General features: G+C 39.4%; 1 protein-coding gene across 3 annotated transcripts in view; it reads left to right on the top strand.

Moving 5' to 3' along the window:
• The window catches only part of Exn (Ephexin), a 218,176-nt gene that overhangs the window by 83,971 nt on the left and 111,952 nt on the right, over nucleotides 1-22,253 (top strand). For all 3 annotated transcript variants that reach the window (XM_071589976.1, XM_071589975.1, XM_071589977.1), the window contains exon 2: nucleotides 19,120-19,412. In XM_071589976.1, the coding sequence (XP_071446077.1) occupies nucleotides 19,377-19,412 (36 nt within the window). In that variant the 5' untranslated portion in view covers nucleotides 19,120-19,376. The remainder of the gene's footprint in view (nucleotides 1-19,119; nucleotides 19,413-22,253) is intronic.

A 22,253-nucleotide genomic window follows, 5' to 3' on the forward strand; every position in this document is an offset into this window, starting at 1 on the left:
GAATACATTTTTAGAAAGGTGCCTTAAAACTTAAAAATAAATCCGTACTGGGAGGGAAATGGGATAATAATTGCCAAAAAATTCAGTCGTCTGAGGACCAATGCTCTGTAATGCCAATGTAATTAAAATATCCGTGGTTTATTTCAACTTCAACGGAATTGCCGAAACGTTGGATTGAAGGGAAACGCAAGTTTTAGGAAGAGGTGGTGAGTCAGGAGATGCGGAAATGATGTAAACATTTTCAGGAATGACTGTGCTCGAGTAAATCAAACGAACATGCTTGCGAGGCTCAGGAAACGAAGTTGTAAATCACTTGATGTGAATCGACGAGCGATCACACGAGTCTTTATTTTCTATTCTTTTTTCCCCTTTAATTTTTGCTTCCATTCTTTTGACGACTATTCTCGTTCGACTTGGAGAAACGATCGAGTGTTGGTTTTCTTCGAGAACTGAAGAACCCATAGACAATTTTAATTATTCAATTTAATTTTCGTATTATTCTTTTCACCTTACCATCTGGTATTCATATTATTTTTTCTAATTATTTAATCGGCGAATATGTAATTTCATTGCACTGAATGTAATTATGTGTGTAGAAGCACATTTTGCCTTTTAAACTCCTTCTGCAAATACTGTGGGAAAACAGTGGGAAAACGCAGTGGAAATGAACTAAGTTTTTCTCATGTTCGGTTGATTATTTATTCCAAGGTTTATTTTTTAAGATTTTGGGAATATTGAAGCACTGCAATCTAGGGTTGAAATGTTATACAACCAGTAATTTCGTAATTGACGCTGAGAAGTGAGTTCGGATTCATCAAGCGCCTCTCCCATACAAATTTCCTCGTTTGGGTCGCATTTTTTTTGCCTCCATTCCACCTATTGCTCCTCTTTCTTCCTCTCTTGAGTGAGCGTCCGCGACCTCTCTTCCCTTACACTCCTTCGCCATGCCCACCTCGTCCTCGCCCTCCTCCCCCCACGGAGTTTTTGCGTGTAGGCACGCGACCTTTTTTTTTGAACTGGCTCCTCTCTTTCTTTCACAGTCATCCTCGTGCCAACGACACTCTTCTACCATTCCTCCGCCTCATCCCTTGCCTGTTCGTCCCGCTTTCCTTCCCCCTGGGCTGCCTCTTCCTTCTCTCTCCACGTACTTTATACCTCGCCGGTGGAATCCACGGGAATATTGCCAGACGAAAAAATAATAATGCGATGCGAGACGGGCGAAGGGTCGGCTTTGCGTCCTACTATGCACATTGTTACGACGCCGACATCATGCTTCCCCACCCTCGAATGAGTCTTGGGAGTGTTTTTAAATGCTGACGTTGCAACTCGCTATCGAATGGGTTCCGACCATACGTCAAGGTGCCCACTTCGATGATTCGATATACAAGTTGTAAGTGGTAATTTCTATGGTCTTCGAATATTTCATACGTTGTTGGTATTTGTCGAAGACTTCAAACGTCACATGCATCAAAATCGCATTTTTTTGTCGTGAATTTATGCTAAACAAAATATTATGAGGAATAGGAAAAATTCTTTCTGGAGATGTTGGTGAATTGCGTCCGCGAAATATCGACTCACGTACATCTACGCTGCTTCGATATTTCGCGTTCGGAATAAATCCACCAGGATTCCAGAGTAGAACCAAATCTCGAATTATTTGGCGGAAGACCACTTTAGCTAATGTTCTCAGAAGAGTAAGAAAACTAATCAATTTTCGAAATATTCGCTCTTCGATATTTCCAGCGGCTAGAAATCATTTTATTATTTGTAGTACTGTTATGCATTTAATCCGTAATTTTGGCATAGTGCCGGAAGACTTTTGGAAAAACCCAAATATAATCATAGCCTAACTTGGCCAATAGGTCTCTTCTCATTCTTCGACTTCTAGACAACTGCCTCTTTGAGTTTGAAATGTTCAGAATATCAATTAGTCGCTCATGGCTCACATCCCTGATCCAGGGAGGAGTACATACCGCAAGGGATGACGGCAATGATGAAAGTTAATTGTTTTCATTCGCATTGGAATCAGGACTATTATATTTTTTTTGCTAGCGTAGAGAAAACCTCAAGCCGTTCATTTTTCTGAGAGGCGGGTTCACGATCGCGATCCGTCAAGATCAGGTTGCGTTGATAACCGCATTCTCATCCGAGATTGAGAACTACTATGCTCGCATCGCATTATTTCTTTTCTTTTCTCCAATTAACCGCTTGACTTGCCGTCGTCGGTGATTGGTGACGAATGGGTTGACCCGGTTATCCTGTGGCAGTAGATACAGTAAGAGTGCAAACGGGCGATTTCAATTTTTTTATTTTTCTCTCCTCGTGGTCAATGAGTTACTTATTATCTTGACATTTTAAGTAATGAAACCGACGTTTCAAAGGTCAATTAGTGGATTTCGTATCCAACTTAGTGAATAGTACGTACTCAAATTTAAATAAAAGTTAGGTCCACCTTTCGCTCATTTCCACGCACAAGTCAGTTTTGTCGCGAGGCTGACCAGCGCGGGTTCATAGGCCGATGTTGCATAAAGCCATATAATTGAGCATATCTTAATAAGTTACCCATAAGTTTTATGTAGTTTACAAGTTATTGTAATAAATGTAATATATCAGGTTAATTCAATTTCTAAATCATGTTTTTCATGATTTTCCACTCGATTTAAGAGAGATAAATCTTCGAGTAGTTGTGGGAAAATGTTTTCCTAAAGCTATCATCGTACAAATAAGGTAATTAGTTAAGGTTTTGATAACGTCTGATTTCCCGGCATGCCTTTGTAAGACATTCGTCAGAAAATCTATGGGGCGTGTCGAGCAGTGTTGTGTTGAAATATCTTGTTTAATGTTAAATGGATATAGACTCTCCCTAGCGCTATAGTCCATCATCCGTTTAATTATACATGAATAAATTAATAGCATAGAATTGTACGCTTTTCCATCGAATATTTAATGCCGCATAAATTCACGATAAAGATATTAAATGGGAAGCTGAAATTTAAACTCTAGAATAGGTGGTCGTTTAGTCGTACAGTTGGGCATCAGCTGAAGGAAATAATCTGCCATATACGAATCACTATAGCAAAATTAAAATTGCCTCACGTCAGCTTCGATATTGCATAGCACTATTATGTAACAACTGATGATTTCATCGCCATTTTCCACCAAGAATTGCTACGTTAATTGGGCAGCAAATGTATAAGTAAACTCTTAACCTTACTCTCCGTTCTCGTTAATATTTTTAGTAATTTTTAGCTGCCACAATTTTTAGCTCCCTTGTTTAATTCATCAACGTTGACCCCTTCAAAATTGTAGAAATGTTGAAATTCACTTCCACGGCTTCTGTAACTAAGCATAGCTGGTATTGTGCACAAATTCTTGTATAATACCAACCACAAGGTAGTTTAGAACGATGGATTGCGTCTTACTTGGTCGTGTCGTTCCTTCGGTGACGCCGGACTGTGTAGCATGGCTGTTAGGTAGCCTTGAGAGTGAATTTACTTCACTGAGTGTGGGAATTGCCTGCAATCAAGCTATTAAGTTGTAAGTTATTTATATCTCTTCACTTATCTGGTCCTTTCTGGAGTCATAGAGTACGGGAACTCTTAAGTTCCTTTCACTATCCTGTGGGTTATCAAATTAGTTTTATTTTTTTTCGACCTAAATGTTTCATACTCTCCCTGAATTACCTGCGGACTCTCGTGTGTTATGACATGTATTTTTTATCCTCTCTCTTGCGTATAAATGATGTTGTAACAATGGGAATTGGTTCTACATTTTGTTGTAATTGTTTGCTGCTGTATGCGCGAGATAATTGTAGACACTATAATTTGCATCGCATCATGGCCCCCTTTAATAAGTAAGTCATGCATCTAGAAGAGTTCACTCATATAACTATTGAACCCCGATTTCATACTCAAATGTATAGAATTCATCCGGTATGTGTGCATTTATTGATGAATGACCATTTTAAAAGAAGTTATAATTTTATTTTTGGTTTAATTTTAACTTAATGTGCAGTAATTTTTTTAATGAGAATATCTTTTTGAATGAACATTTTGAAATGTCTATTTGAGCCGACTGCATATATTGAAAAAAAAATTTTTATATTCGAATGAACAAATTCTGTATGATGTTATTATTTCGTTTGCATCCATCCCCCTTAACTGCGCTTAACAGTTAGTATACACAAGTGGCGTTAGTTACCATATAATATACTCTCAAGGACGTCATTCATAGTGTTGGAGCCTGAGCACTTCATTCAAGGAAACCACTATCGACACCAAAAATCATATGGGGTCTGCGAGTGCTTTATACTAAAAAATACCAAATGTTATTAGATATTCCTCCTTGAGTGTTTTGGCAATGAAATAGAGAGCCGGACACTAAAAACACCACTCGTCTGAACCCAGGATTGCTACCGATGTTTTCGAAAACACGCTAAGCATGTTACTGTCCGAAATTTTAATGCTTTACTGTGATTTGGATTGATTTACATGATTAAGGTTCGTGTTTTTAGTAACCGATTTTTACCGTAGATTAGCCACCTATATGTTCGAGCTCGTATCAGCTCGAACTTTCGCATTTAATAACCTATTCTCTCCCTGCAACTCAAGTTTTTAAAAACGTCAGTTTCATTTTTAGAGGAGGTTTTAAAATTATTTGATTCAGTGTAAATGGCTGGAACAATTGTTGATTATCTGGAACCTGGGCTTTAAAAAAATCATTTATGTAAGTCTGGCTAAGGTTGTATGTCAAACGCTTGGGTTCAATTTCACCACGTACTGCCCTTATTATTGGCGAATTTAGATTTCAATGGGGAAAATAGGTTTAAAATGTAAGTGGCAGAATTAGTTTGATTTTTATTTGTTGATATAAATGTATTTGCAATGGTGAACTTGTGAATGAGCATTTGGCAGTCATTATCTTAGGAATCGCTGGTATTCACTCGATTACAACGTCGGAAGTTCAACGTTGTGCTTCCCATTGTAAAGCATTTGATTAGACAGGTTTGATTCATTTTCTTCCACAGGTATGAACACTGCTTCCCAAGTTTCTCTCTCGAATGCCAGCGAAATTTTCACTCGGATGTATTGAAAGAAATATTTTGTTCCTTCCCTAGGTACTCACTATTATTTTACCGAATGAAAGCATTTTACAGTCTAATAATCAGTTCCCGGCACATTTAAAACGTGTAGTTTTGAGTGTACGATTTTTCATGCTATGTTGCTGTCAAACGCACACATTCAGTGTATTAGATTCATCTGGTATATTCCTGTCTCTGTCGAATTCTCACTATTGTTCTGTAGTCTATTGTATGACAAATATAAAAAAAACTTTTCTATCACGAGACAGCGAAAGCCTGTTGAAATATGCCTGCACTGGCAAGCAGGAGGGGTGGGAGACGTGTTTCGACACGGATGTGGAAACTACGCATATCGATTCTTCAAAATCCTGGTTTATGAAATTAACTCTTTGTACCCTCTTGTAGTTGAAATTAGCATTTCATTTGCGCTCATCGAAGTGCATAGGAAGTTTGAATGAAATTTGAACTTGAAGATATGCCAAGAAAATTTTCGCTGAATACTAAAGGGATTCTTCTTTGGGCAATCGAAATGTTTTACGCTTCCGCGGTGTGTTTCGCATAGATTAGCTAAGGACGTAATGGTCACGCAAAAATTGTTCCTTTTGAATCCATACGGGCCACCTAGGGAACGCACTGGTCAGCACTTTTGAATTGTACTTTCAGGTTGACTTTCCTCCAATGAACGTTTTACACGTAAGCACCGTCATAAGAATTCTTGTGGCGTGACTTGAGATTGTTGTAATTGGATCTCCCTCCATTCTACCCCAGCGGTGCGCGGAAGCGAAGGGTTGTCATTTTTTTTCTGCTTAATTTACATGTCCGTCAGCGCAGCCGTCCGACAGTGCTGTTCGTATTATCGTTTTCATGTCACGTAGGGAAGAAGATAACGTACGGTGGGGGGGCTGACTCTGCACACGATACCTGAGGCGCTTGAGTGCTACGTTACGACGCGTTTGCTTGGGATGCCGATGGTGCGGTAGGGAAAACACACGCGCGAATATTGCTGCCAGATATTTTCGTTTCAGTGAAACGCGGTCACGTGTTTCGAAATTCACTCTCGTAACTCGCTGCTGATAGCGAATGCTACTCCGGCAACATCCCTCGCTTCTTTGTCGAGTGTTTCAGTTTTTGGTTGTATTTCACACAACGAAGGGTAATATAATTTCGCGGCATAATTTTAAACTTATGAATTAAAGAAATTGAAGGCTGCAGAATGCATCACTTGAATTTAGAGTAATTTTGAATTGTAGAATCATGCAAAAGAAAGCATGTTAAAATGTGAGCTACATAGTTTAAGTAACTCAAAACTTCAATTTACTGAAAGTTTATTCTCTTTAACCTGATTGAAAATTTGACGGATCAAGAATAATTTCTCTTTTTGATCTCTTCTTGAAAACCTTCTTGGTTCATCTTGTACCAAAGTTTTTAACTTGAGAAGATGCATTTTAACTTGAACTGAAATTGTCTTTCATGATTTACCTGAGGTTACTTTGTCACCAAATATTTTAGTTACTCATATCACACACTTAGCTTAATTGCTGTATAATTGAGTTATTAACTATGTAAAAATACAGGTAAGAATAAGAGATACTCCACGATAGGTTTGTAAAAAAAACGTCCAAAGGAAATTTAATTAATTTTTTGACGACATTTCTTTGTTTCTAACGTATGCATTGTGAAACGCTTTAAGAAAACAGCATGCATTTAGTTTGTGCACAGCTGAGTAGTCTTTATTTCAAATTGCCTTCTAGAAGAAAACAAAAGGTAAAGCAGCATCGATTACTATCGATGTCGATTGCCAATAATTAACTTAATTCAGAGAACGTTTTCAATGCAAGATTGCAAACGCAGAGTTTTTTCTTTTGGCAGTTTTCAGAAATGTTTAGTGGGATGCAAACGTTTTGGTTCGATTTCCGCACTTAAAAATCCTAATTTAGAACAGGCAATCGTTTTTGCATGAATTCTGTAAGGATATTTCATCCATGACGGCTATGATATTTGACGACTCTTCGTGAATTAACTCCCTTATTAAAAGAGTGAGATGTTTGTTATCCCTCCCTATCTTTCGTGCATATTATTGTGCTCGTTGCCGTGTGGCAGCCTGATTCTTTTAGATAAACGACAGATGATTGATAGCTCCCATGCATGATATTATTCCACTTCGTCTAAGCCGTCTCATATTATTATGCTCACAGTGGATGAGAAATAAGCCTTGCCTTTGGTCTTATTTTCTTGTTGCGTTTTAAAAAATTAAATTCAGCTACACAATACAATTGGTATGTCACGTATGAGTTGCGTTTCACCTCAAGTTGAGATAGCTGGAAGGTGACGTTATCTGCGTCGAAACTCGAGTAGTGCAAAGGTATTCCGTAGTGACTGACAAGTTTTTTTATGGATATAATTATTTATTTCATCATGGTAACTAGATACCGCGATGCTTGTTGGAAAGACTTCTTTGCTCATTGGATAGAAATATTTCCTGACCTCAACTGTGATGATGTTTTGGGATGAAACCATTTTAGTTTCCCAAATAAAATGTTTTTTTCTCGATAGATCTCAAGTTTTTACCCAATTCGAGTGACTCGATTTGATAAAATGGGAAATGAGACTGTTCCAGGTTCAGTTTTGAATCATCAGTTGGTCTGGTCTACCATCTCACACTCCCAGGGGTGTGAGCGGACGAATGAAAGTACATGCCAAACGATATGCGACTTTTTAGGCGAAAACCAGAACGGATGTTTTGTTATGTGCGAGGAATGTTTTTCGTTCTGTCATGGCGTACATATGCAGAAGCTATTCACTGCGTTTAAGGTCGTAGGGCTTCCGGCGTGACTAAGGAATCAGAAGATGGAGAAGAAGAAAGAACTCCTTGTGAAGAAAGTGAAAGGTAAGGGAAGTGACGGCTTTGAGTCGGCGAATTGGTGGATTTCGACGGTTGGGAGAGGTTTTTTACAGAATGAGTTGCTGGTGCTTAACATTAAATATCTACGCTCATCGTGTCCAATTGATTAAATTCTGTCACTGTTGATTTTATCGGTAACATTCCATGCGCAATTGTTTAAATGTAAAATGTATTGCAGGAGGAGTAAGAGAAATATCTATCCACACTGAGTAATAATAACGGCAATAGCAATGAATGTAGAAGTTTTAGAAAGTAAAATTAAAGTAAATGAAATATTTGATTATGGTATCTATTACGGTAACGCAATCAATGGACTGCTGATGAATAAGCAGCAATGTTAGTGGTGAAGGATGTGCATTAATAATTATTTATGCTATCAGATAAACCTGGAATTCTGGCCTTAGTATTATCATCCTGTAATATTTTATGCCCAAATCAAGGATTATTTAGCTTCTTATATTTCACATCGCGATAAATTTTTAATGCCAATAAAACTGTTTACACTCAGGGAACAAAAAAATTTAAAAGCCTTGAAATATTTTACTACAAAATTGGCATTGAAATATTTTAATTTCTCACTGTTGCTCTGTTACTAATTTAACTAACGAGAAGGAAAATTTTCTTTTACTTTTAAACCATGAAGAGTAAAAACGTAAAACCGAGTTTTCACGTGTTTTTTTAATGATTTTCTAAAATGGTTGTTTAAGGGAACGGGATTCATGTACGCAAAAAATGGATTGCGGCATTTTAATAAAAATATTCATCGTGGGGCCTCTTGAATATGTCTTGGCCATTTACTCATTGGTTTCATTTCATGCATTTTTGCTTGCGTGCCTGTGATTTAAGATTTGTGGTCGCCACAGCCAAAAAATTATTATTAACCTGAACCACGCGAAGTTCGGTAGCTTTAATTTACTTTATAATTTGAAAACTGATTACATTTTATTGTAATCGACAAGCCAGAAGTTACGCCTTTACGGCTCTTTTATTGTTTAATATGTTTTATTAGCTAAAATTCGGACTCAGTTACAGCCACAATCACTCTTTTTTTCAACATCCACATTTGGAGGAAAGCATTGATTCTGTAGACTTTTAATTAATTATTTTCTTCATCCTCAATTTGAATGACATTTGTTTAAAACCGGTTTAAGAGGGACGAAAAATGTCTTCGGAGTTAGTGAAACGAATAGCAACGAGGAAGACGCTACTGTATGAGAATCGCGGAATTAATGGACAATTCAAGAAACAGTTGATGAAAACAGGCTCTATCCAAAATGGCATTCGAAATAAAATTGTTAGTAAACGTATCGAACGGCTATCTCTGTATAGGAAATAGTATATTGCCAAAGCCCGGTCGCGAGGTCTCGCGTACATCTCCCCAGTAACGGGTATCAAAGGCAACATGGACTCCATGGGAAGATGTCGCGGAATTCCAAAAAGGGATTGACGTTGACAATTTCAATAGACTCCAAACACTCGGGAGAAACATCGGGAATTGGAATCCATAAAAGAAATGGTGACCCTGATTCATCAACTAGAATTTTTATTTGTTGGAAGTCTGATTTACTTATCTTAACAAAGTTTCCGCATTTGAACAGGTTTAAAAGAGTGCTGGGTGAATGTGACGAAAAGGTCGAAGGGAATATCTTTCGATGGTTAGGCCTCATTTAGTATATGTTGTTAGCATATGGGATTCTCATGAAGTTGGATTGATTGCCGAATTAGATCGCGTGCAGCGTAGAGGAGCTAGATTTGTGAAACGTAGTAATGGTAAACTTAGTGACGTATCTGAAATATTGATGGATCTAGGCCGGGAATCACTCACAGAGCGAAGGTTAAATTGCAGATTAAATCTCTTCCATAAATTGTAAGGATGTCTCTTTAGCAGTGGTGTTGAAAATGTATTATTACCCCCATCGGACCACAGAAGGAGAGATCATGTAAGTAAAATTAGAGAGATTAAGAGTAGAGCAGGTAGATTTAAGATTTCATTTTTTCCACGAACCATAAGGGATCAGAATAACATTGTCCTACCGCGTTAGGGTCATATTTGGGTCAAAATTAGCCTGGAGTGTGTTCACCCCCTGCCACGAACCATATTGGTGACTTACAGGGTGCTATAATATCTTTAAAAAATATCTACTGGACGCATGATCAACAAAGGCTTATGGTTAAGAAAATGGTAGATTGGAGATGGATTGATCGTTCGCTCTTAGTCATCCATCAGGTTAAATTTGAAGTGGGGTACGGTGTATGGGACCGTGGTAGCTCAATGGATACAGCGCTGGTTTTGTTCGGAGGGTCCGGGTTTGATCAATTCCGTACCCTATCTGCGGTGTAGGGGTGTCAACTGGCCTCCCTACTCTGACGGGTGAATTACACCCTCCGTTTGACTTATTTATAGGTGCGCATTACCTAACCCGAACAAACCAACCTTGAGGGTGATTACTGTGATTTTTTGGTACTGTGTGTTCGTTGTATTTGTTGAAAAATTGCCCTTGCTGATAGCATTGATTGTTTTGTTAGGGCGTCGTTTTTGACCGCCGCACTTGCGTGCGTGGGCCAGCACCGCGAGGACGAGTGGCGCGCCCTCGGGAGAAAAGAGGAGTAGATAAATTTTCCGCGGGAATTCTCCCCAGAGATTAGCCCTTGGGCGACGAAGTCACGTGACGCGCCGCCGTCATCCGCGAATTCATATGCTCATATGATGAGAAGACAGACAGGCGGGGCTGTCCAGTCCATAACGGGGAGGGACACAATGATGTCCGTGCCTCGTGGTGCGATTTTTATCTCGCCGTTGGCGGATGTGAATGAGGAATGAGGAGAATCGAGCAAGCAAGCGGGAGATCGGGAGGCGGCCATCCCGCGGACCCCACGACGAACCCGCCCCCTCGCCTCGTCCCTCTCCCGATCAAGAATTTCTCACTCATGGCGAGGCTCCGGGGACTCGCAGGTGTGTTGCCATACGGAGCGGCGTTATGTATTCATTCTTCTGTGCCCTCCCCCGCTACAGTGCCCGCGGAGACGAGGCTGTGTCAGGCGTCGCCGTCCAGTCGCCTTCAAACGTGCGTTGCGTGACCGGATGGTTTAATTATGCACGAGTGTGGATGCTCGGTCATTCGTCCTTGACGGGGTCTCGAATTTTTAATAGTTTCCGATCGTGGCTATCAAAAAGGGGGCAGCAATGAACTTGGAGGACGCGAAAGGGTGTGTGGTTCGGCAAATCTTCTGCCGTGGAAAGTCGTCAGATACCAGTGGAAACGGTGCTTGATGCCACATCTCTGTGTGATTCCAATATCTCTGTGTATTTCTTTCACAACCTCGCGAATAACGTGTATCACTCTCTTCGAGTTCCCAAATGAATTGATTAGAAGTCGCGCGTTTCTGTTTTGCTTGATTTACACCTCAGTAGCTTAATTTATTCGCTCTTTGTGCTTTCAAGGTGTACGTATGTATGGAAGGCTGAGATCTCTCCATAGTGTCCTGCAGAATCGTCAATACAGAGTGCAAGGCCGAACTATTATTGCTAGGAGACTCGATTTAAATATTCCTCTACTTTTTCCCCTCGGGTGATTCTTTTGTTTCTTCTGAAATTTTGTTTCCCGGGAATCTATTTAATCATCTGATTTTTTTTAGTTGGTGAAAAATCTTCATTTTGATTAATTGGTTGTATCCAACTAGGGATTTCCTCATTCGAAAATTTGAGTCTTTAAGTCGAGGATTGGGTGGTGTAATTTAACAATATTTTCCATGCTTGGATGGAATAGTATTATCGATGCAGGAGTTTTAAATATGCATCTCAATATTTCAGCAGTGTTTTGCTTTCGCTGAAGTAAATGGAGTAAAATCTCTTCATTTCTCGTACCGTGCTTTGGGCAAGGGTGATTGTCACGTAAGGTGTTGTGTAGAGATCTAATATTAAAATACGCTTTTCTCGTATTCTCTCGTGCATAACTTGGCCACCGATTTCTACCACCGAGAGTGCAGTAACACTTAAACGCAAGTTCTTTTTTTTTGGCAAAGATAGATAAAATGACACCTTAGTATTGAAACACTCGAAAAAAAATAATTACGTAGTAAACAACCAGACGGTTGGTTTGATAGATAAGTAGAGCTCATCTAATGCTGAGCTCTATACGGCGTGTAAAGTTCATACATTATGATACACGGGCAAATTCCTTTCCCTGTGCCGCCTGTGAATCACCAGGAAGATCTAGTACCCGAAAAAATCACGCAGAGCACGTAAGGAAGGCGAGGGTTCCTGGAGGCCTCCCTCTCCGGAATCGGACCCAGGTCCTTCGATCAGTATTACAGCGTTCTTCGCACTGGAATGTCACGACTAAAATGAATATATAGTTACTTTAAATAATTAATGGCAGCATTTTTTACGGAAAAAATTTAAAATTTCACCAGGACTTTTCAATGTCACTCGATCTCTGGAAATAAAGAATATCTCTATTCTATGATTTGGGTATAATGAAATATCTCAACCGTTTTTAGAACGGCCTGACTCGAAGAGTGTCATTGAAATTTGCTTTCTGTATTTCTCAATGTCAGTCATGTATTCATTTGTCATTAATAGAAGGAAACAGTGTTGAGATCGAAATCCTCAGTGATTTCCCGTTGCCTTCCACAATGCAGTAGTAAAGTGTATAGCAGTTTTTCGAATTAATTGGTCCTACGGGGCAGTGACGCAGATCTAGTAGGTCCGATAACTAAATAAGAAAGAGTACGATGAGAGGGAGAGAGGTTAATGGAAACTCTAATAAGAAAAAGGAATTACCTTATCGGGCACGTGTTGGGATCGAATTTCCCGATGAAGACAATCTTCGAGGGAAATGTGAACGGAATGAAGTACAGTCGAAGACTCCGTAATAAATAGAACAAAGGGTGAAGATGTCAAAGAGAATAAATAAGTTTACACAGAGAGGTAAGCCAACAGCCGATTTGAAGGAATGATGACCCAGTGACATCAGTCTTAGGATTGACGACCGATGATTATGTATGTACTCGCATGCCCCTCATACTAACTGCGCAGACGTATTCCAATCATCTTCTGTGCTTACATGTATCCTTACCTTTACTTTGGACTTCATATTACTGCGGGGAATCCTCTGCAATTATCTCCGGACTACTTGGCGGCTCTCAAAGTGCGAATGGTTCGGCTTGAATTGTGAAAGATTGCGAAATAAGTGTCGAAAACTTATATTTGCATTTTTAGAACTACCTCTGTTGTGTGAAGAGGTGACTTATGGGGAGTTCAGGAGTAGCGACACCCCTTCTTACCTATCGATGGATACTGTCGTGGGCAAGGTGCGAAAGGACTTCGGGTGTTAAGTGTTCTCCCCCATTTGTGAGTTTAAGACCTTTGAAGCACGTGAAGGTGAAGCATTGTTTGCTGTCGGAACTCGACTTAACAAACTGCATGGAATCGACGAATGAACTTCCCTAATATTTTTTTAACCGAAGTCTGTCATTGGCGCTGCTATATACAAGTATTTTACTTGTATCTGACTATGGGAGAGTAACTTGGACCAGAATCCTGGTGAAGAGAAACATTTTTTCATCCAGACTTTTTGTTCCAAAAAAATGATAATCCCTTATCTCTCCGCTTTGGCCGAATTTTCTACTTGTGTTCGGTGTAGTGGCACGCCCGCCCAGCAGCCTCGGTCATCAGCTTCTCCCGCTCCTCAGTCGAAATCTCGACCCCGCCCCCACGTCTCTCTGCTAGTGTATTTCATTCATCGCGACTTGGAGGAATTATCTCTCTCCTCCCCTCGCTCTGGAACCTCACGATCTGTGCCCGTTTTCGCCGGGCTTTCCGGACCTCTGCACATCTGAATCGTGTCCTCCGAGATTATCGTTTCATTTCTATCCTCCGTCTCATCGCCGGGAGTTAGGCCCGCGCCAGCACCCCCAAAACGAATGCCCCGTGGGACGCGTGCGTATCTTGGTGCGTGTGTGTGTGGTAAAGATAGAGAGAAAGATGGGCATGAGAACGAGAGGGAAAGAGACGGCACGGAATCCTTCCATTTTTCACGGCCGTTTTTTTCTTCCCCTCCCCCCCTCCATCGCTGCTGATATGTCGGCCGTACCCATCATCCCAAGGTGGATTGTTCGCGCGTGGAAAAGACCCCGGCCGCCGCGGGAGAACACCTTCTCCGGCCCGCGCGGAATTGGGCCGAAGAAAGTGAGCGATATCCTCGTACCGCGCGCACACGCACACAAACAACGCGCGCCCGGAGCGGATGAAGGGGAAGAGATTGTTGGGGAGTGAATGGTTTCGAAGGTTAAGGAGTAGAAGAAAGTCGAATGTGGGGTGAGGGTTAAGGGAGAGGGAGGGAGGATGGAAAGACGCCGGCAGTTTTGGGGGAGGGAACGATGGGAAATGTGGTTATCGTGGAGGAAATCAGGGATGGGAACCACAGGGCGTCGGTGTGACGGAGATAGATAGATGCGCCTCTGAACATAGGAGCAATGGGGAAATTTCACTGTAGTCAGGTGATTGAACGCGCCTGTGCAAGATGTGAAGGTAGACACATGATCCTCGAAAGAACGCTCCCAGAGTAAACGATATCACTCTCGGATAAATTCTTCGCCCGTAGCACAATGGAGAATTTCGTTTCGCCGACGAGGATACAATTTCCCTGCCGGCTGATGCTCATCTCCTTATCTTTCTCCCTGTGAGGTGAAGATTTCCAATAGCAGTGCGCTGTAACGGTTTTAGAGCTGGTGCGCTGCTGTCGGATCCCTCGGTACTGAATCCGGTTAACTAGAGATAATCCTCTAACAAGAAAAATCTCTACAGTAGGCACATGACGAGGATTTCTTTTCGTGTGATCAAGAAGGGAAATAGGAGAATAGTGGATCTCGTCCTGCCTCCGTAAAAAAGTTTAATAAAAATTATAATCACGAGTATCAACAAAAGTTTAAGTGGAAACGGGGAGGCTGGCGGGAAGGAATGACATAGGAAAGGTTATCAGAACAATAAACTGCAACTGTTACTACTAATGGATCTACAAGTATATAGGAAAGATGATCAGGACAGGATCTGTAATTAAGTATCTCTAATGTGACTGTTACTCATATTTTGTAAAACATGACGATATTGTATTTGGGGTACCCCAAAAAATTGTTACAATAAAGAATCCATCGCACCTTTGCAAGGAGGAGAGATGGATTTGCCCGATTCTTATCGAACGGGCCAATTTGAGTACTGGACGTAAATTTTGTACATGAATAGCACAAAAACTGCCACATAGAATTCATTTTAATTTAGAATTTTTTCTGCAGAGCATTTTAAAACCAAAGCCACTCTTAACCGAAGTCTTCCGTATTTAACTAAAATGACAATTCATTTAATAAGCATTGATATCTATCGGTGTTGTGTATTAAATGTCATTGCAACTTTTTTATTGATCTTTTGTGTCTCATGGTATCAACATTTTACAAAAAGAAGTGAGCCAAGGTCTCCAAATCCTGAACCATACTAGTAGAAGGCGAAGCATTGTTTACGGCAAGGATTCAATTTCCTAGATAACAGATTTATCTTAAATGAAAATTACGGAAGAATTAACATTTTCAATAGGTAAACCTAAGTCTAAAACGAATGAACTTGCAGCATAATTTGTGCATAGGCTGTATTATAACCAAGTAATATTAATATTGTGGGTCGAGTGTCATTTAACTTTGAGATGCACATCAGAGGAGACTCTTTGAGTGCTTCCCTCGTGTACTAGTAGCGTGTAGTAGTACCTCCTATCCTTTCGGAGATGCAGTGATAAATTATGTCTGTGCGCTGGACGTTATCTTCTACCAGTTTCTTTTACGACCATCATGATAGTAGGGTAGTAAGGTTCTCCCAGACCATTGTTTGATGCATAAACATTTTGTACGTTAGAGAATAATCTAAATGAAAAAGGTGCGCAACATCCGCTCAAATAAGCATCTCCTTATCTACACGTAATATGGCGGAATAGAATTGGTTCTTGTGGTCGCGTGCTAGTCATCGTCACAGTCGACCCGGGTCTTATCTTGAGTAGAATAGGCTTTTTTGTTGTATAATATAGTGTTGGTAATGTGACAGGTGTGGCATATTGTCTCTCGGCTGGTTCAGTGAATCATGCGATCCCTGAAATAGTCTTTTGTTCAAAGAAAGCAAACGCCGACTGCGCTTTTCCATCCGAGATTCTTATTGCCTTTGGTCGAGATAAATATTTTAGCACAGCAACAACTTGCATTTTGTCGTGCGAGGTAGTTCACCTATTGTGGCGAATGATGTAATAGATTTATTAGAGATGTGAAGGGGACATGGTAAAAATGTGAGGAATTGGAGCAGGACAGACAGAGGTGAAATAATCATCGCGAAGACATACGGGAATAATAATCAGGATACATTTCTCGGGATGGAGAACGGAAGGTTTTGGTTTTCATTCTGTCTATAGCAAGTTGTTATCATGACGCAACGGTGATATATTTCACCAACACAATATTCTTTCCGTCTTAAAAATGTGTCTTTCTGCGAAGGACTTTCTTAATTGATGTTCCTTCGAAAAGCACATTTTACCCTCAAGCTGAGGTATGAAATAATGCTTAACCAGAACCCTATGAAGGCTTTTTAAATAGCATCCAATCTGAAATGTTGTGTTGGACTCTATTATGGCTTTAGTGTTCTCAAAGCGAAAAATTGAAGGAACGTGTGCGATGATGTTAATCAACTTAAATAAATTTGGTGAACTAAGGAAGAATTATCTTGCCATTACAAAGCTTTTCGAACGCTGAAATATGTTTGTCGTCGACACTCCGATTAGACCAATGACAACGCAACTTCAGTACATTTATTGGAATGCTTTGATGGTAATTAAAAATTGTTTCATGATTTTATTTATTTTCATGCTGACCGGCAATAAAGTAAACCTGGTTATCTAAATATATGTTTAATTTTTATTAAAATATGACCGAGTGTATAATTTCTTACTTAAGGTAAAAAACTACCCCAGTTCTTAATATCAGCTTTGAACAATACAGCAAACGTCGAAATATTTTCGATGTCTAAAGTAATGCTTGATGGCGTCAGCAGTAGATTAGAGATGAGCTTGTTTTATGGAAATGTAATTCTTTGTAATCAAATTATTCGTTCTCAAGCGTAACTTTATTGAATTTTTCAATATTTTAAAAGCAATCATATTTAATTTCGCACGAATAGCATTTTATTTGACACTTAATAGGTCCACGAGGTTTTTTTAATATGGCCTAATTAAATATTTATCTCTGTGAAATTACAAGGGGATTACTGTCAATTCATTAATAAAATTGTTTGGAATTTGGATACATTAAAACCTGTTTCAAAGTCACATCTTTGCGTACCGAAGTACTTGCATGTATCGCTTTTTCACATAATGAACAAAATGCCGCATATTTATAATGCATATCCATTTATTTATGCATGCATTCGCGTACTCGTTATAGGCATTCATAAGTATTCATCGAGTGTCTAATTAAATTTTAGATATTTACGTAGTGATGACATTGTTTACGAATTGAAGAATTTTAAATACTGATATAAGAAAATTTAAAGAGTTCTTAGGGAAATGATCCGCATGATGCATGACAATCATATCTTGGTATTCGGGGCGTGTGGTGAGAAAATCGAACCCAATGAAACTTGAGTCCGCAAGCTCATTAGCCGTCCTCATTGGGACGTACGAAGAGAACGATTAACGAATCCCCCACGGTGTGAAATATGAATTCAAATAACTGTGTGGTAGGGGACTTATATAACGTTTTGATCCTGAACACCTTATACCGTGTAGCAATAAATTCACGGCAGTTGGGCGCCAATCTTGTTCGTTATGTAGGGAATGATTTAATGTCAATGACGAGTGATAATGGAGCTAGTGCCAATCGAAAAAATTATGTAATCACAACTTTCGTTTTTGTACTTCCATCACTTAGTGATATCCTTCAGTTCGTGGTAATCGTTGTGGCATATATTATTTCAACTATTGAATAGCCGTAATAATAAATGCTGGATATATTTGTTCTGTGATCTTGTTACGTATGAATGATATTATTTTCCCCTTTAAAAAGTATGAATGAAATAACTCCCTTTTTAATTGGATAAATCAGTTTGGCAAATTAAACCATTAATTAGCCACACTAAGCATTCATCATCAGTTTGGTGAAAAAAGAGTATCATTGCAACATTAATAATAAAAATTTGAGCATGATTGTTGTATCGTATTGATAATATTTTTTGATAGTTTTAAAATTATTAATAGTGCCTTCCTGTTTAGTTTGAGCGCTCATTGTTAATAAGTTTATTTCCTAGAAGGTCCTACACTACCCACTCCATTCACTCGTCTCATAAAAAACTTTTACAACTGCTTTCTCTTTTATAACATTAATGCGAATGTCGTCTAATTGAAACATATCTAATACGGTAGAAGGAAAATATGTCGCACAACAGTGATTTCTGTTATCATTTCTGCTGCTCATAATCTTAGAAGATTGAATTTGGCAGAATCACCTAATTCTTAAAAACATTAAACTCTCCTTTATCTAATTGAACGTATTTCAAAATCCTACCAGCAAATATTCCTCTCTCTTGCATTAATACTGCTCACTGCATCCCATATCCATTAGAGACAAAGATGTCTTAAGACTTTACCGCGTCATCAGAAATCGCGCATAATCAGTTTTTTTATTTTTAATGTGTAGGATATTTGATTAAAGGCAAAATATTTAGAAATGTCATGCAGCTTAATTCTTATGAATACATGCAACGCATAATGTAATGCATAGCGTGAAAAATCCTCTTTGCCGAAAGTTTCTCCACTTCGGTGTCCTCTTCTACAAGTCCCGCACCTTAGTGGGTTAATTTTTTTCCAGTAAGCCGGAACTTCCTTTGCGGAAGTGGTCACATCTTTAATGATAAGTACACATCCTCCTTGCCTCACCCAAATGACCGCCGATCATCCTAAATAGCTATGGACACACGTGTTACGGACGCCACGACTTTCCCTTCGTTTTCACACCCCTTCTCAGCAGTGGACGGAAAGGTTTCCGTCGCGTTCTCAAGAATTTTTTTTACGCTTGCATTCTGGTGCGTCACGCCTTTACCCTCTCTGATTTCCAGCATCTCGCCCCGAAGCCTCCCGGGACCACCGCGCTGGCTGTAGCGGCGCTCATTTCCAGCGGCTGCCTATCGAACGGGCCGGGAGTTTTCAAACGCGAGCGCTACCGCTGGGGACCGCGGCGCCGTTCAATGAGGAGTCGATTTCTTTTCGACGCTAAGGAATTTCCGGTGACTCAGCCCCTATCCTGTGGGAATTTCGAAGAGGCAGACAAGAGGACGCCTCGGGCCCAGGACCTGTGGAAGGAATCGAGAATCGAATGACCAATGAGCTGCAAATGATATCTACCAATCAGGTATGACGAAATTTCATTGTACTCTCCCCCATACCCTTGTGTTTGTTTTTCTAGAGCATGCGTTCATCACGGAAACACCCATTTTTATTCTGTCGTACAATGCTCCGAACACTAAATTGGACTGGTATCCGTACGAATGTTTATTCCTTCATTCCTTTCTGTTGGATTTTCTGTTTATTTAAAGTTGGAAAAGGGCGATTCAGCGAAATTTCATTGAAAACTTTCCCTGGAAAAAATGTGAACTGATCGACGGATTGGAATTTCCATGTTACCATTTAAGATCCTGAAGAAATGTTTAGAATCATTGTCAGCTTTTATTATGTGGTGTTCACCTATGAAAAAACGAAAAACATATTAAATTATATACTGTCATTTACCCTGGAGTTATGAGATGTACGGATTGCAAAATACGATACTAAGCTATGCGATAATAATATAGAGTAGGTAATAGCGTTTTAATAAAAACCAGACCAACAGGCCTTCACTTAAAGATAAGTGACCGTTGCTGACCATGAAGAACTTAAGAGTAATTATCTCATCAAATCTAACTAATGGGTGACATTTGCGTGAAAAATACCGCGCCGCCTTGAAGAAGATCAGTGTTTGAAAAACATTGTTTAAGAATAGAACTATACAAATGAAAGCTATACAATCCATGGTAAACTGCCACGAAATGACACCGAGCGTCTCTAAATTACAGAATAATCTCGATGGTCATTCCCAAATACTTGAAAATTCTACCTTATTTTTAAAAAACCCATCGAAAAGATAGCAAGAGTGCAATTTTGCTGTTGACTATACGGAATATATCAAAGTTCTGCATAACATCGGCAGTTCAGACAATATTGAAGGTATACTCACACAAAAGATGTATGAAAGAATTTTATTGTCGTTGGCACCATTGATGACCTAAATACAAAATAGAGGAAGACGCTAATGTGTTTAAACATATCTTTCCTTTAAATACTTCTCTTTCCACGGACGGTGTCTTAACGTTCCCTCCCACAGTCCCTTCCGGGGATTGTCTAGATGTAGATATGGTATTGCAAGGCTCAGATATCAGTGAGTCAAGCTCACTGTCGTCTGACTGTAAATTCATCTCTTCCACATGAGCAATCAGCTGCTTTCGACTAGGGATTTCAAACGAAGATAAAATAATAATATCAGAACAGTGCTCGGCCCTTACGGAATTTTGCTATTATTGATCGTGCCATGTAATGTTTGTCAGAAGCGGGTGATTAACTTTCGTTTGTTTCTCACAACTTCCGGAGGCAACTGGAGCAATATCTCCCCCTCTGGATATTGTCTTCGGGATTTCACATTTGCTCTGTTCTTTCTCCAGTTCCACTTGTGGGCGTAGACGTGCTTTTAATTTAATTTCTGCAGAGGCTAATATTGTGGAGAACGAACTCTTTTCTAGTTTTCTTTTCTAATTACTGTCATGCCTTATACATTTTCTTGCCTGTCAAGAGTTATTATCGTCTTAATTCCGCTGATTGACAACCAATCGTACTGCCATATTTTTAATGTACATTGTATGGCAACTTGATGAAACAAAATTCATGAATTCAGATGATTTGACCATTTGTCGGAAATGATTTAATCCCTAAGTGCTCCGTGACTCTGATACTGTATTATGAATTAATATTGTTGGAACAATTTTCTTGGTTAAAACTGTGAATTTGGTGCTCCGTACTTGGTTCAAGGTATATTCTTCTGTTGTCCGTCGGGAATCTTGGGTACAATAATATAATTTTTGGTTAACGTAAATTATTGAACGCGACTTAATATTAAACCGAAATTAAGTTTGTTTTGCCCTTTTCCTCAACCTTCCAAGATTTAAATTTTGAACTCTTCGTACACTTTTCAGTCGCGCATTCTTCTCCGAAGTGTCACTTCAATGACAGCAAACCTCAGCATTGACGTCGTTCTTATGTGTATGCAATTGATGGTCAATAATGAACCAACGTTTTGTGTTTCGACCTGTTATCACCTAACCTACGGTCTACTCGCATTCCGTTATATTACGTTGTTTTTATCAAAATTATGTAAATTTCATTTTTTGGAGAGCGGATAAAGAAACAAGTTATTGACCGCTCATTTGAAAATCCCTGGTATTACCATAAATGCTTTCAGTTCCCCTCCATTTTAACTTCTCCGCGTGTGCATTCACTTTGTTGCCAATAAGATGTGCTAACAGGTTTCTCTTTCGTGCTGACTTCGAATGTGTCTCGGAAGTGATAATTTCTGTCATCTTTAAGTTAGTTTTCTTCTTAGCTTCCTTGATTTTCAATCGTGATTTGCGGGATCCCGTGCCGTAACGGTAGTTTTAATTTGCTTTTGCGTCTATTTCCTAATCTGTGTTTACATAAAATCACTTTCTTCGCTAATGCCTTTGGACGGACGTGATAGCTTAATTAGCCGGCGCAATATTTTCCAAATCTTTGCTAAACTGTGTTGGTATCAAAGATTATTTCAGTTCGCTGAGTGTGTGGAGGTGATTGTTTTTGGTTTTAATTTTTTACTAATTAAAATGAAATCGCAAACAAATAATGTTAACCTGCAGAATGTTAGAGATGTGTTTATCGTCCTCCGAAGGTCTGATGTTATATTTTAAAACAATGGTCGCGCGTCGTCAACTCAAAGTGGATTCACGAAATATTTTTTTATAATTTTGTGCAGACTATTGATTGTGACTTATGCTTCAGCTCGGAGTCTTCCACATTTGGAAATTATTCCTGCAAATGAGTAATCAAATGTTGACTCAAATCCATTTCCATTTCTTCTTTTAGCATTAAATGAAAAATATAATACCATTTAATGCCGACGGAAGCCATCATA

The sequence above is a fragment of the Hetaerina americana genome, unplaced genomic scaffold (assembly GCF_022747635.1).
Source record: "Hetaerina americana unplaced genomic scaffold, ioHetAmer1.1.p SCAF_4, whole genome shotgun sequence".
Classification (NCBI taxonomy): domain Eukaryota; kingdom Metazoa; phylum Arthropoda; class Insecta; order Odonata; family Calopterygidae; genus Hetaerina; species Hetaerina americana.